Source organism: Passer domesticus, chromosome 20 (assembly GCF_036417665.1).
Source record: "Passer domesticus isolate bPasDom1 chromosome 20, bPasDom1.hap1, whole genome shotgun sequence".
In the NCBI taxonomy this organism is placed as follows: domain Eukaryota; kingdom Metazoa; phylum Chordata; class Aves; order Passeriformes; family Passeridae; genus Passer; species Passer domesticus.
The window spans coordinates 10,585,640-10,600,177 of NC_087493.1; the positions used below are offsets into that span (position 1 = coordinate 10,585,640).

General features: G+C 48.2%; 1 protein-coding gene across 3 annotated transcripts in view; it reads right to left on the minus strand.

Annotated features, from left to right (window-relative positions):
• The window catches only part of GAS7 (growth arrest specific 7), a 71,627-nt gene that overhangs the window by 26,168 nt on the left and 30,921 nt on the right, over positions 1 to 14,538 (minus strand). For all 3 annotated transcript variants that reach the window (XM_064395611.1, XM_064395610.1, XM_064395612.1), the window contains 3 exons: positions 7,566 to 7,637; positions 5,958 to 6,043; positions 3,070 to 3,123 (listed from right to left, as the gene is read on the minus strand). In XM_064395611.1, coding sequence (XP_064251681.1) covers positions 3,070 to 3,123; positions 5,958 to 6,043; positions 7,566 to 7,637 — 212 coding nt within the window. The remainder of the gene's footprint in view (positions 1 to 3,069; positions 3,124 to 5,957; positions 6,044 to 7,565; positions 7,638 to 14,538) is intronic.

A 14,538-nucleotide genomic window follows, 5' to 3' on the forward strand; every position in this document is an offset into this window, starting at 1 on the left:
GAAATTAATTGTAAAACCAGCACAGACCACACACCTGCAGTTTCATAACAGCCTCTGACATTCCCAGCTGGAGTTTCTCTTCCAAAGATGGAAGACCATGTCAGTAACATTCTCTGACCAAAGAGAAAACACCAGATTATTCTTGTTGGTTGCACACAGATGGGAAATATTCCAGCACCCCCTGCCTTCAGGGTTTCCAGAAGCTGTGCTACTAAATGCCACTTGGATGCAGAGGAGGCAGATGCATCCTGAGGAAGATGCTCCCACTCCTCTGCTGAAGGCAGTGACGCAGCAACAGCTTGGCTGGACATCACCTGATGTCTGCAGCTTGTGTGCCACAGGATTTCAGTTTGAAGGGAGGTTTCCTGGACCAAAAGCCTTGAAGTCAATCACAGAATTCCCCTCTGCAAGAAGAGGCTGTGCCTGAGCACAGCTACAGACCAAGGAAAAGCATCTGACAGCAAGCTAAGGACATGCCCTGCAGCTCTGCTAAGCAGAACATCCCCACGTCAGCTTGAGTGGCACTGAGCACACAGAACCTCCTAGGAAACAGTGAAAACACACTGTTTTACAGTTTACACTCCTTATGAGATTTTTCACAATGCTGCCTTGATGGAGGCAATGGCTTGGAGCAAACAGCTGTTAAAATTAGCTTATTTTTGTCTATCTGATTCATCCTACTTGAAAGCTTTGGGCTTCTGCTGGAGAAACGCACACCCAGTGACCCTGACATAACACACAGTTTGCTTTGCAGATGTTACCTGATGGCACACGGGCCAGCAAATGTGGAAAGCCACCCTCAGAGAACAGCCTGAGCCCTGTGAGCAGCAGGGACTGCAGAAAACAAGCTCTCCTCCTCCTGTGCTCATGCAGCTCAGTGCACCCCACCCTGTGTAACCATGCCTAGTCCCTCTGGACATGAAGTTCAGCCCATGATTTACCCCAGTCCCCCAATCTGAGCAGTCAGGAGCTGCATTCAAGGGCTGGGACAGGTCTCCTGCCCCAGCCACTGCAGCCCTGGAACAGCTGATTCTCCCAGACATCTGCAAAAATGTCTGAACGTACAGATTTGTAATTGCTTCAAAGCACACCACACTCTCAATAAACCAATTTCCAGTACTAACATTGGTAACAAGCTATTTTTGTAACTAAAATCACTGATTGATATGGCTTTTTTCCAAAAACTGTTGAAGATTTCCCCCTCCAGCCCCAGAACACTGTACCTGCATGGCAGTGGCTGACTCACATCTCAGTCAGAGGCACTTCTATGTGCTTCTTTTGAGCCCTGGTCTGTCACCAGCAACCCAGCCCACTAATGAATAAATCTGCAGGCTGCATGTGACAATGCAAACAACAATCTCCTCCCCATAGTAACACTAACAAGGATGTATAATATTAAATTATTCCTTTTGTTCTCAGGGACTTGATACCCTGCCAATACTTGCAGCTGCAAGAATTGCCTCTCCTTTATTGCTGAAAATTAATTTATCTGTTCATTTCTTCTGATTTCCATTTAAATAAAACTTTCTATTACTAGCCATTTTCATTCATCTATTTTGATTTCCCTTCTGGTTTTAATCACCTGTCCTGCACTGAAGTGCTAATTGTGTTCCAGATGAGGTCACCAAGCACACTAAAGTTATTAATGCCTGAAAACTGAGATACATCACACAACTGAAAACATTTCCATTCACTTCACAGAATCATAGGATGGTTTTGATTGGAAGGAACATTAAAGCCTGTCTTGTCCACCCCTCTGCCATGGGCAGGGACACCTTCCACTATCCCAAACTGTCCCAAGCCCTGTCCAGCCTGGCCTTGGACACTTCCAGGGATCCAGGGGCAGCCACAGCTTCTCTGGACAGCCTGTACCAGGGCCTCCCACCCTCACAGGAAACAATTTCTTCCTACTAGCTAATCTAAATCTTCTTTCTTTCAATTTTAAACCACTGTTCCCTGTCCTGTCACTACATGTTCTTGTAAAAAGTCTCATCATTGAGCCAGTTATACTCAATTATAAAGAATAAAAGTAAGATTAACTTCACACTGAAATATAAAACCTTTCCCTACACTTTCCATCAGAAATCTTTTATTGGACACTCTGGCACAAGAAACCTTCTTGACACCTCAAATACAGATTGGGAAAAAAAAATCCTGCTCTGTCTTCCTCTAAGTGTTCAGTACTTCTCCCAGTACAGACGCTGTTGTGGAGGGGGATGATCAGATGAGGAAGTTTTTTCAGGACACCTGGTTCACAGTCCCAGGCACCTCATTTCCTCCTGCTCATCCCGGAATCACCATTATTCCACGGACAAACGCGCCCGGGCTCCAGCGCGGGACAGAGATCCCAAACCCTCCGTGGGTTCAGCGGCGATTGAACAGCACAACGCCGCGGGGCCAGGATGCTCCGGCACGGGGTGCCCGGCACGGGATCCCCGTGGTACCCAGCCCCACTGCTCGGAATCCCCGCGGTTCTCCAGCCCCGGTGCCCGGTGCTCATAATGGAATTCCCGCAGTTACCCAGCTCACTGCCCGGTGCCAAGCACGGGATCCCCGCGGTTCTCCAGCCCCGGTCCCCATCACGGAATCCCCGTGGTCCCTCAGCTCATTGCCCGGTGCCCAGCAGAAAATCCCCGTGGTTCCCCAACCCCGGTGCTCAGCATGGAATTCCCGCAGTTACCCAGCTCACTCCCCGGTGCCCATCACGGAATCCCGGCGGTTCCTCAGTCCCGGAGCCCACACGGAATCCCGCAGCCCCAGTGCCCATCACGGACACCCCAGCCCCGGTGCCCACATGGAATCCCGCAGCCCCGGTGCCCACACGGAATCCCCGCGGTCCCCCAGCCCCGGAGCCCACACGGACCCCCCAGCCCCGGTGCCCATCACGGAATCCCCGTGGTTCCCCAGCTCACTGCCCGGAGCCCACACGGAATCCCGCAGCCCCGGAGCCCACACGGAACCCCGCAGCCCCGGAGCCCACAGGGAACCCCGCAGCCCCGGTGCCCACACGGAATCCCCGCGGTCCCCCAGCCCCGGAGCCCACAGGGAACCCCGCGGCCCCGCTCTCACCGTCAGGCTGCTCTCCTTGCTCTGCCGCCGCGGCGCCGCCGGGGAGCCCGGGCTCTGCGGAGGGAAGCGGAGCGCATCATCGCGGCCGCTCTCGGAGCCCAGCATGGCTGCGCGGGGCGGGGAGAGGCGGGTCCCATGGCACGGCTCGGCTCGGCTCGGCCCGGGAGGCAGGGATGGAGGGAGGGGAGCTGCGGGAGGCCCCGGCTGGCTGCTCCGCCTCTCTCGCCCCCGCCGCACCGAGGCTCGCTGCGCCGGGGGACATTGGCACCCGCTGGCGGGGTGGGAAGAGTGCCCCGCCACGCCTGGGATGGTGGTGTCACACCCCCCTGAGGACAGGGACAGCAGTCCTGGTGTGGGTAGCACTTTGCTAAGTACGAGAACGGAGACGGGGATGGTGACATCCACTGCTGAGGACAGCGATGGATGCTGTCCTGTGTCCCGTGTTCTGCCGTCAGGCAGTTCTACCTGTCTGCAGAATGGTGGCATCATATCCCCGGGGACAGGGACGCAAATGTGCCCCAGAGTCCCCCCAGGGGGGCAGTGCCCCCTGTCCTGTGTCTTGCCAGCTCAGATGCTGTGACTGCTCTGCAGCCCGTGAATTTACTCCTGGCATCATTTGGGACTCCCACCCCAAATCCCACTGTTTGGGCACCTGGTGCTCGTCCTGGGACTCGACACCCAGCAGCAGCAAGGTGCCAGCACCACACACGTGCAGTTCCCTGGCTGTTCTGCTGTCCCCTTGGTGGCAGTTGTGACAACTTGAACGGGCAGCATTTAGCTGCTCTCTAGGAAGCCATAAACAAGGTCTGGCCGTGTGCCCAGCACAGCATAGTTCCGTGTTGTTCTCAGTTGTGGCTTTTCCCCCCACCCCCTGACCTGTTTCCAAGAAATGTGGCTGAGCTTGCTGGAGGGATCTTGCCAGCATTTGTTTGCATGGTGGCTGCTGCCCAGGTCCAAGAAAGCATCCTGGCCAAAGCCTAGGAGCTGCTCCACAGTGGGAGACAGCCCGTGCCAGGAACACACAAGGAAGCAGTCAAAGCAGAGCAGCTCAGGATGGCCCAAGACACACAAGGAGAGAGAGAGATAGGCCAAAAAGACTTTGAGGGTATGCAGAACAGCTTCTTGCAACCACAGGTTTATGGTCAGATGCTTTCCTTACTAAGGACTCTTCTGCAAAAGCCCCCAGGAAAAGCAGCTTCCCAAGCAGGCGTAGACACAAGCTGTTCTGAGAATTAATGCCACCAGCAGCCAGTTAGGGATCCAGAACTAATTCAAAGCAGGTTCAAAGCAGGGATGAAGCCAGGAGCTCAGTTTGGAAAAACCTGTAATAAAGGAGCAGTGGAAAGAAAGAACCATGGAGGTGATGAAGGGAATGAGAAAAGCCATGCAAGGGATTTCTGACAGGATGATGGTTGAGTCAGCTGAGCAAAGCACTGCAAAGCACTGAAAGGCTGAGAGAGCCTGGAGAAGAGAGGGCTCCAGGAAGACTTCAGTGGAAACTTCCAGGTCCTGAGCTTGGTCTACAAAAAGCTGGAGAGAGATTGTGGACAAAGGCCTGGAGTGATAGAAAAAAGGGGGAATGGCTTCCCACTGACAGACGGCAAGTTTATTTGGGTTCTCTGAGAGAGTCACGGTAGATGTGTGGACAGGGGTGTCTGGTAATGCACTACGTAAGATTCTAAAATGCTTTTGACCTAGTTTAGGTGCTCACTGTCTCCAGCCCAGGCAAATTTCTCAGAGAAACAGCAGCACAGGGAGTTAGTACAAGATGTTTGACATGGAAGAAACAGGGAATCCAAAGAGCTGGACTGTATCATGAGAAATGCCATGAATCGAAACCAGGACCTAGGTGAAAGGCTGAAGGGAACTATTTAAGAGGTAGCACGTGAGAAAAGAGGGTCAAGGCAAAGTGGGAAAGTTTTCAGACAACACAAAACTTAGCCCAAGAAACAGAGAATGTTAGAGACACTGAGAGCACCCGACAGGCCAGGTCCACATGGCAGCAGCACACCAATCAACCACGCATTTCCCCAGGGGTATTTAGCACTGTGAAAGGACTCAGCACTTTCATACAGAAAGGAAACAGAAAACTCAGGTCTGGGACCACTGGGGGAAAGGGCAGAGGGTGGGGAAGCACAGCCCAAGTGGAGTGTGATCCACCAGCTGTGGCAGTCACATAGTCATATGGTGATGTTTTGGCAGGGAGCAAAGAGTTTCAGGGAGGAGCTGGAAGAGGGCCCCGTGCTGCATCTGCAGACCTGTGGGGAAGAATTTCCCAGGGATATGACGTGTTGCAAGCAAAAGTGCAGAGACATTTATTGGAAATGTGGACAAAGGCAGGGGAGGCCAACTGTCCACAGATCAGCATCCTGTAGGTTAACTCGGGGTGATGTGCTGGGTGAGGCACTGAGGAGGGGCTGTGAAAGGACAGGCCAGAGTGGATGAAGTCATTGAGAAAAAAGCTTTGGATGAATTCTTTGTGAATACTGTCTTTGGGAGGGAAAGCTGGAGCTGCAGGAAAATACAATGAGATACAGACATGGGCGGATGTGCAAGTGCAAAGAGAGGACTGTGCTGGACACAGGCCCAGGGTTCAGGCTGGAGTGGCAGGAAAATTCATAGGGTTGCTAATAGTGACTGAAGTGGCCTGGTGGATTTTTCAGAAAGGAGGGACAGGACAAAAAAATCCAAAGGATCTTCTCTTTTTTTACTGTTTTACAAGCTGGACACAAAGACTAACTATGCTACACACAACAAATCTGTCTGATCTGAGAGTTTCTAAAAGAACATGACCTCTTGACTTCTTGCTCTGGGTGGATTCCTAAACTACTTAAGTAAAAACCCATTTATTCTTGGATCCTGCTGCTTGGCTTTTTCCCAAAACTTACCTGGGTGTCCCCACTGGGTTTTCGGAGGCTCGTGTGACCTGAGTCGAGCTGGTGCACTGGGGACCCAGAGATGTAGTAGCCATTCACTGCAAGAACAAATGGAGAGTTAGCAGGCTTGATGCTGACAGCCAATGACATTTAAGATTTAAAAATTAACCCCATATGCAAAAATTTAAAAATTAATCCCACAACTGAATATGCAGATATAGATCACAGTGTTTTAAGGCTTAGTTCTACTTCTCATTATCCTACTGTGATTTGATGGGTAATAGATGAAACATTTTCCTGAGTGGAGTCTGTTTTGCCCATGACCATAATGAGTGATGTCTCCCTGCCCTTATCCCAACCCTTTTGTTGTAGTTTTCACCCCCATTCACCTGAGGAGGAGAGTGACAGAGTGGCTTGCTGGGCACCTGGCATCCATTAAAAGTACTGCTCCAAGGGACTTTTCATGTTAAGAAAGAAAGCCTTGCAAGAAGTTCCTTGTTCCTGCATGGAACTATAAATTGCCTTTTTTTTTTAAATATACTGAGCAATGAATAATGCTCAAAGTAGTGTTGAAACAAGATACTCCACTACATTATAAATCCTTTGGTCACAATGAAATGGACAATCTTCACACAGACTACCCACCCAGTTCTGCCAATAAAGAGGGACATCAGTTCAAAAACTGCTAAGGAAAACATCTTCTAACCTGCTTTATTTACAGTCAGCTGGCACCAATAGCCCTTACATTTAACACTTTTTATTCTAGAGTAATTTTTGCTTTGTTTTGTCATTCTGCAGTACCCAAGAGCTTTTTGGTACAGTTACACATCTGACTGTGTTACCTGCTTCCCTGCAGCCTCAGGTCAAGACAGAGATGATCTATATGGTCACCCCTGTAGCCATCACATGCTGAAACTCTTTGCTGTGTACATGCTGTGTGAGGAAGAGCATCAGCCAGCCCATTTGCGTCTGCAGCTCTTTGATTTCCCTGCCCTGTCAGAAAGCAGAACTGAGGAAGTTCTTGTTGGGCCCCTCTTTTTCTCTGTGCTCCCAGAAGGAGCCACCCCAGCTCCTGAGCGGACACTTCAGACACCCAGACACAAGATGGACTGGCAGGGAAACAACAGTCCAGAAGATGTGTCAGGAGGGAAAGCCCCACCATGTTTGCTCTGCTACACTCTCACAACCATGTAGGCTGGAGAAGAGAAGGATCTGGGGAGACATTAGAGTCTGACAGGGATGTGGGAGAGCTAGAAAGGGACATTAGGCAAGAGTCTGCAGTGACAGGACAAGGAGCAATGGCTTTAAACTGTGGGAGGACAGACTGGCATCAGAGATTAAGAGAAAATCTGTGAGGGTGGTAAGGCCCTGGCACAGGGTGCCCAGAGAAGCTGTGCCCAGCTGCCCCTGGATCCCTGGAAGTGTCCAAGGCCAGACTGGACAGGGCTTGGAGCACATTCCATCACCTGGGATAGTGGAAGGTGCTCCTGCCATGGCAGGCGGGTGTAACAAGATGATCTTTAAGGTCCCTCAAACCTGAACCATTTAATGATTCTACATGTCCATCAAGTCTCTGAATGGTAAAGCAGCAGATCACTCAGGCACAGCACCAAACAGTACCTGCAGAACTCTTCTGTGACACAGGGCTCTTGGGAGTGCCAGGCACGCTGCTCGGCCGCTCCCACGTCGTTTCTGTTGAAGGCAAACACCAGTGTCAGGGTGATGGAGGCTTTTGCACACATACCAGAGTTGTGACACATAAACCAGTGGATCTGACCCTCACTGCCCTCTCTCTGAACCAGGTTCTCACCCTGTGAGGAAGATGCCTGCACTTCCCTGCCCTTCCTCTCTCCCCTTATCTCTTCCTGCCACAGCTGCCAGCTGGGATGGGTGGAGACAGAGCAGACTGGAAGCTGCATCACTGGTTCTTCCAGGTCACTGCTGGGAACACTCACCTGGCCTTTCCAGGTGCACTGAAAGCTGGGCACTGCCTGCAGCCCACTGTGGGCATTGCCACGTGCCAGCCGTGCTCCTCAGCCTGGGGACAGAGTGCCTCTGCCCCTGTTGTCTCTATGAAAGGCAGCTGTGAGTGACTCACAGATGTGCTTTCAGTCACATATACACAAGCCTTAGCACCCTTTTTCCCCCCAGAAAATATTCCCCTGAAAAATTCCCTTTTTTTCCCACTCAAAAAAAGCAGCTGGAATATGCAAATGTTTGTTGTAAAGACTGCTGCTGCTTTCCCCCCTCAGTTGCCTCTGTAGTTTAACCATTCTGCTCATTTTCTCAGTAAATGGAAAATTGCTTTTGACCACATGCTGAAGACAGAAGATTTAAGCACAAAACTTTTTAGAAGTTGTGAACAGAAGACAATGGAATGAGAGCAGCAACTTCCACAGAAGCCCAGCCAGAAAGCCCAAGGAATCATTCCTTTTGAGTGCACATGTCAGTTCCAAATCAAATAAACAACACTGATTGCTAGATTGTATCAATAAGAAAATTAGCAAGTCACTGTAATCAAGTCTGAGGACCACTTTGGCTGCTTCATTTGAAACTGCAGTTTCCCAAATCCCAATCAACAAGCATCTAAATCGGCCAAAGCCTGAAATCCTGCACCTGTGTCAGCTTTCTGAATGACCATGGTCAAGCAGTGATGGAGGAGAGCCCTTGAGGATTAACAGTTTAGGGTTGGCAGTGAGCACCTCCCTCAGGGCACAAAAGGCCTCCTGTCCTGGGTCAGTGCTTATTTGGGCATCAAGCAGGCTGTTAACAGCTCCAAGAACCATAAAAAGCCTGGTTTTATGTACAGATTCATGCACATATGTATATACATATATGTATCTATATGCATACAGATGTCTATGTGTATATGTATGCACAGAGGTGTCCTCAAGGGTTGTGTTAAATTCCTTATTTCAGAAAGAACTCAGGATTACAGATCCCAAATGGAAGCAGGTGCCACCCCCCACATCTGTACATGCCCTGCCCCTCCCCATCCTTCCCTTCTCACCCCCTCCCCAAGCCACAGCAAAGTATTTTTCTTTGCCTGCAAATACTTTGAGCTTTTATTTCCATTACAAGTTCAAAACCTGAACTAGAAGCTTTGCTGAGTCTCGAGGGAATATTTAAATTTTAGCCTGTTTTTGTGAACAGGGTAGTAAGTAAATAAATTCCATGCTAGGTCAATAAAGAAGCACTGAGAAGTGTCTTAACTAAACAGAAGCAAAATCAAATGCAAAGAGTTGACTGGGTCAGCTTGTCTTGGCTTACAATCCACAAGTGCATGGTTAAATAAAGACAAATTCTAATTTCCATTTACTGTAAGGCAAAGGTAAACAATACAGTACCCACGTGTATTGTAGATTTTTTTTAATTTTAAAATGTTGATTAATTAATAATGTTGAGATCTGTGGGATCTGTGATGCCCCCTGATGCTGAGCCCCAGTGCAGTCAGTGAAGTAATGGTTTTTTGCCAGCATTAACTTTGATGTTACCAGTAAAACAAGCTACCTTCCTATTTGGCTTGGGGGTTTCACACAAGCAGATCTGTCTCCAGCATTTCTGAGACCCTGCAGAGGAATGTACCTAAAAACCTACCAAATATATATGAAATGTAATTAATTGGTTAAAGAGACGTAGCTCAGTTAGCCAGAGCATGGTGCTAATAAATGAAATTTGTGGGTTTGAACCCTGTATGGGCTATTCACTCAAGAGCTGGACTTGCTGATCCTTGTGGGCCCCTTCCAGCTCAGAATGTTCTGTGATTCTGTGAAAATCACCAGCTGCTTCTTGTAACTGGTCTCTGCTTTGCCTGCTGGCTGTTGTGGAGCTGCTGTGCAGTGCCTCATTCCTCCCCTCTGCCACACAGAGGACCCAGACACATAACTTGAGGGCAGAAAATTCACACATGAAAGAGCAGTGCCCAGTGGTTAGCAGATCCAAAACACTCAGTCTCTTGACACATTTTCCAAAATAAAACGACTTTGGAGTTAAGCACATTGAAAAATAAAGAAAAAACCCCAATGCTATAAAATGCATTAAATAGAAAAAACATCTTTAATTAGGTAGGAAGTGAAAAAAAAGTGTTTTAACTCCATTCATTTTGAGCATTAGGAGGAAAAAAACAACCTACTTCTGTGCAGGGATTATTCTGGCAGCTCAGGCAGGGACAGGAACTAATCTGGATCAGGACTGCACTGTTGGAATGCCATCTACTGGAGGCAACTGCGTTTACCAAGGTAAAACTGTGACATTACAGATTTCTCTGCAGCTTAGTCATGATTAGAAGTGAGAGTGGGGATTAGAAGTGAGTGGGGGGATGACTTTCTTTACACAGACACAGAGAAGGCTTGTTGAGAGATAATGCACTGTCTGATCCAGCAAAGGCACGGTCTTGTCTGGGAGTACCAGCACAATCCTGGTGCTTGGAAAATCAGAAGGCCACTTGTAACCCTGTGGTAAAACAGTGATCATGGCTTTAGGAATAGATTCCACACTGGCCCGGATTTTACATCCCACACAGTCTTCCCCAGAGGATGTTCCAGTCAAGCTGAAGCCTTGTACTCTGGGTGCAATTTAGCACTGGCAGACCAACACCAACAAGTTCTGTCCTCCCTGATCAGCCACATGTTAATTAGACCATCCAGGCAGTGTGGGGAAGGAATAAGCAGCAGTTTCCTTGAGAGAGATGACCCAGCAGACAACTGCAGACAATTCTGGACTGTGAAGGAGGGCTGTGAACAAAAACAAGTTCAGCAGCCCTGGGAGATACCCAAGGCCAGGGCTAGGAGCCATCTGGTCTAGTGGAATGTGTCCCCTGCTGGGAGCTGGCACAAGGTCCCTTCCAATCCAAACCATTCCGTGGTTCTGTGGAATTGAGTCAGAATTGAGGAGAAAACCACTTGTTAAAACTGAATTACGAGTAAAAGGAAAAACAGTTCTAAGATCCAAGCTCTACCGGCCAACGGAACCAGAGAGGGTGTTCACAGAAGTGGTGAAACATTTCCTACCAGAGGAAAAGTGGAAACCTGTGGTGTTTGGGGGAAGCAAGTTCACTTCTGTTTGGCAGAATGAGAAATGACACGATATGTCAGAGAGCCACACGCTCTGGGAATTGTGTTAGTCAAGAAACAGATCTTCTGAGAATATCCTGAAGCAGGCAATTTTTGTGATCACACTGTGACAGCTGAACTGCCTGAATGCAAATCTCTCTGCACCTGCATCAAACATGAGAGTCAAGCACACAAGTGCACAGGCAGCACATGAACTTGTTCAGCAGAAGTTGTGGTGTCACAACCAAAATCCACTTCCATCCCACAGGCAGCTCAATAAAAGAGAGACTGAGGCTGCCAAACAGCTTTTGACCTCAGTCTTGAAAGACACACCATGGAGACAGGCACCATCCAGGAGTTCCTGAATTGTTCTGTCCATGTTGAATGGAGAGGTGCTTGTCACCACCTCCACAGCACGGGAAAAGCTGCTGACAAGAGCTCTCACTTGATCTTTCAAAATGATTACTGGGATATCTACCATGCCCCTCCTTTTGCAAACACCATGTGACAAAAGCAAGCCCTTCACTGCAGGCTTAGCAGTGATAATAATGCTATTTCCAGCACTTTCTGAGACACGCTTTGTTTTTCTGGGTTTTAGGCTACTTTACCAAGGCAGGTTCCTATAACCACTGTTTAGCTAGAGCATCCTGTATCAGAGGGAAATTGTCACTGAAGCATTTTAACTGTACGAGAAAAAACATGTAATAAAAATGCTTGACATCTCTTTGGTGTCTCCACAGATGACTTACTCTTTGAGCTGCAGTTCGTAAGTTTAGCTGGAGTAGGAGCTGACCATAGCTGGTGAGGCATGAATAAAACCCCTCAACTCAGAGACCTTTCAAGAAAATAACTACTTTCAGGACTGCCCCAGCACTTATTGTTGCAGGTGGCATTTCACTAAGGATGCTTGTGATGATAAGAACATATGGACTTAAATTAGGATCAAGATAACACAAAAGCAGAAGTTCTGCTTTCCAGGAGATAAAATGCTGTTTAGTAAATGGGAAGTACCTTAGGTAAAAGACAAGAAAAGCTGGAAACAAGAACACACCACATACAGTTGGCCTCAGCTGTGAAAGCAAGGTGGCAGCAAGCCACACAAACACCGGTGTCACAAGTACATAAGTCATCTTTAATGTGATGGGCAAGGTAGCTGGAGTGCCATTGTTTGACTAATGCAAGAGGTATTGCAGCTGCAGCCCATCAGAGAATTTCTTCAGCATAATGAAATATTTTCTTGCTGAATCTACCACCCACACACAATTGAAAACCCCTCCTACAGACACTGAGTAACTCGTTAACCACGTAGTGGCTGTGCATTCTGGGCACTCTGTCTTGTGCTCTGCCAGGGCAAGCAGGGATGGCTCTGGATGTTGCACAAGGCTGATGCCAGATGTAACGTCACTGGTGCGGACCCAACCCTCCTGTGGCAAGGCCGTGCTCAGAAAACCTTGGGTGCAAGGAAATTGTCTTGTGTTTCACTGTGCAGACTGTATCCAGCCCAGAGGCCCTTACAATGGTTTCAGGATTAAATCTGCTTCAAAGGATGACAAATGTGGAGTGTTCACCTGGTGGGATGTCGAGTGGAGACAGACAGGAACGTGCTGTTTGTCACCTCTGCACATCTGTTTGTTCCAGGGTCACCCCAATTCCTTCATTACTGATTTTCCCAACATTTTTCTTCCACATAAGAACACTGTCTCATATATGTTCTATTTCTTTTTAGTTAAGAACCAATTCTTTGTGTTTTCTTTCCTGTAAAGACAATGAAAATTAGACCACACAACAACACATGGTGGAAATACTGTTACGGTCAGATAAGATCACAAAATCATAAAATAATCTGAGTTGGAAGGGACCCAGAAGGATCATGGAGTCAGACTTTTAGGTGAATGGCCCATAGGTGGATCAAAGCCACAACCCTGGCATTATTAGCACCCTGCTCTGACCACTGAGCTCATCTTATGGTCAAGATGTATAACAAAGGCAGATAATCCCAGTGTGGAAGGACATTAACCACTGGACACAATGGTGACAATAATAGTAATGCCTCACAAGAAGGGAGGCATCTGCTGTATTTTAAAGGCTCAGAAGAATCAAGATTTTACTTGACCCTAAAATCCCACTTCCCCTCCCCAGGAATGCGAGTGGATACTTGTGTTACCACTTCTGAATACTTCAAGCACTGAGAGCAACAAAACAATTTAACCCAAACAAAGGCTTCTGCACTGAGGCAGAGAAGATGCACCACCAGGCACGGTCAGAAAGATGAACCATTGAACAGAGAGGTCACCCAACACCTCTTGTCTTCAGGAGGAGGGCACAGAACTACACAAGGGTTCCTCTGGGGAGCAGCACAGAGCTCCACCACACCAAATCTTGTACTTAGATGACTTTCCTCAGAGGCTGTGCCCCCCGTGCTGCCAGCCATGCACCCATCCCAGCAGATGCTGCGGTGTGGAGCCCACCCCCTGCTGCTGCCTGGTGACATTCCTGCCTGATCCTGCCTTTCCCTGGAGACCTCAGGGGCAGGAGAATCCATGGAGGTGCAGGAGCTGCCCCAAAACACAGCGGGAAGATTCAGCACAGCTGCAAATGAAATGTTCCTCTGAACTCATACTAAGATTCTTTGACTCAGATAACCAGAAAAAGCAAACCAGTAGATAAGTGACAAGAGCCTGCTTAGATGTGATTATTGTAAAAATGGGGAAATACCAAGACACCGAATAAAGAACAACTTCCATTGAAGGCATTTGTCAGTTTCTATATCAATAAATATTTTCGTGTAGTTTAGGCTTTACAGACTGAAACAAACAGGCCTGACAGGGATTTCAGGAAGTCATACTGCCCCTGCTCTACCCCAGTAAAGGCCAACCATGAATTTTCATGATTTTGCATAACCTGCTCTGGTCATACAGACTCCCAGGCAACTCTGTACTCCCACACTTCACTCCCAACAGAGCTTGGAAGGATTAGCTGTCCTGGTTGCAATTGAGATGTGTTCTAGAGATGAAAATTGAAATTGAAATGGAAATCTGGTGATGACAGGCATTGCAAACAGCCTTCTCCTGAATGGCATTTGATGCACATTAAGCATACTTTCATGACCCTGCCCACATCTTTGCTTTCTAGGGGCAGACATCCCCAGTCTCTCAGCATTTACCCACAGGCTATGTTTTCCACATCTTCCATCACTTTTGCTACTCTCTTCTGGGTTTTATCCAGCTGACTCACATATTTCCTGAAGTGTAGAGTCCAAACAAGATAAAATATTCCAGCTGAGGCATTATAATTTCCTTGTAAAGTTGGAGGCTTACTTCATGCCTCACAGACAACACTCCTATTTATACAATGGAAAATGCTGGCTGGTTTGTACTAGCACAACACTGCTGGCTCTCACTCAACTTCAGATCCTCCAGAGCCCCAATGTCTTCATCTGTAAACTGTTCCATTGCCTGTCTTTGCCACTTAATTATTTCTGATGAAATCTCTGATCTTAAATGCATCTTTGCTGAACAGCATCCCCCTATTCCAGGGTGGTT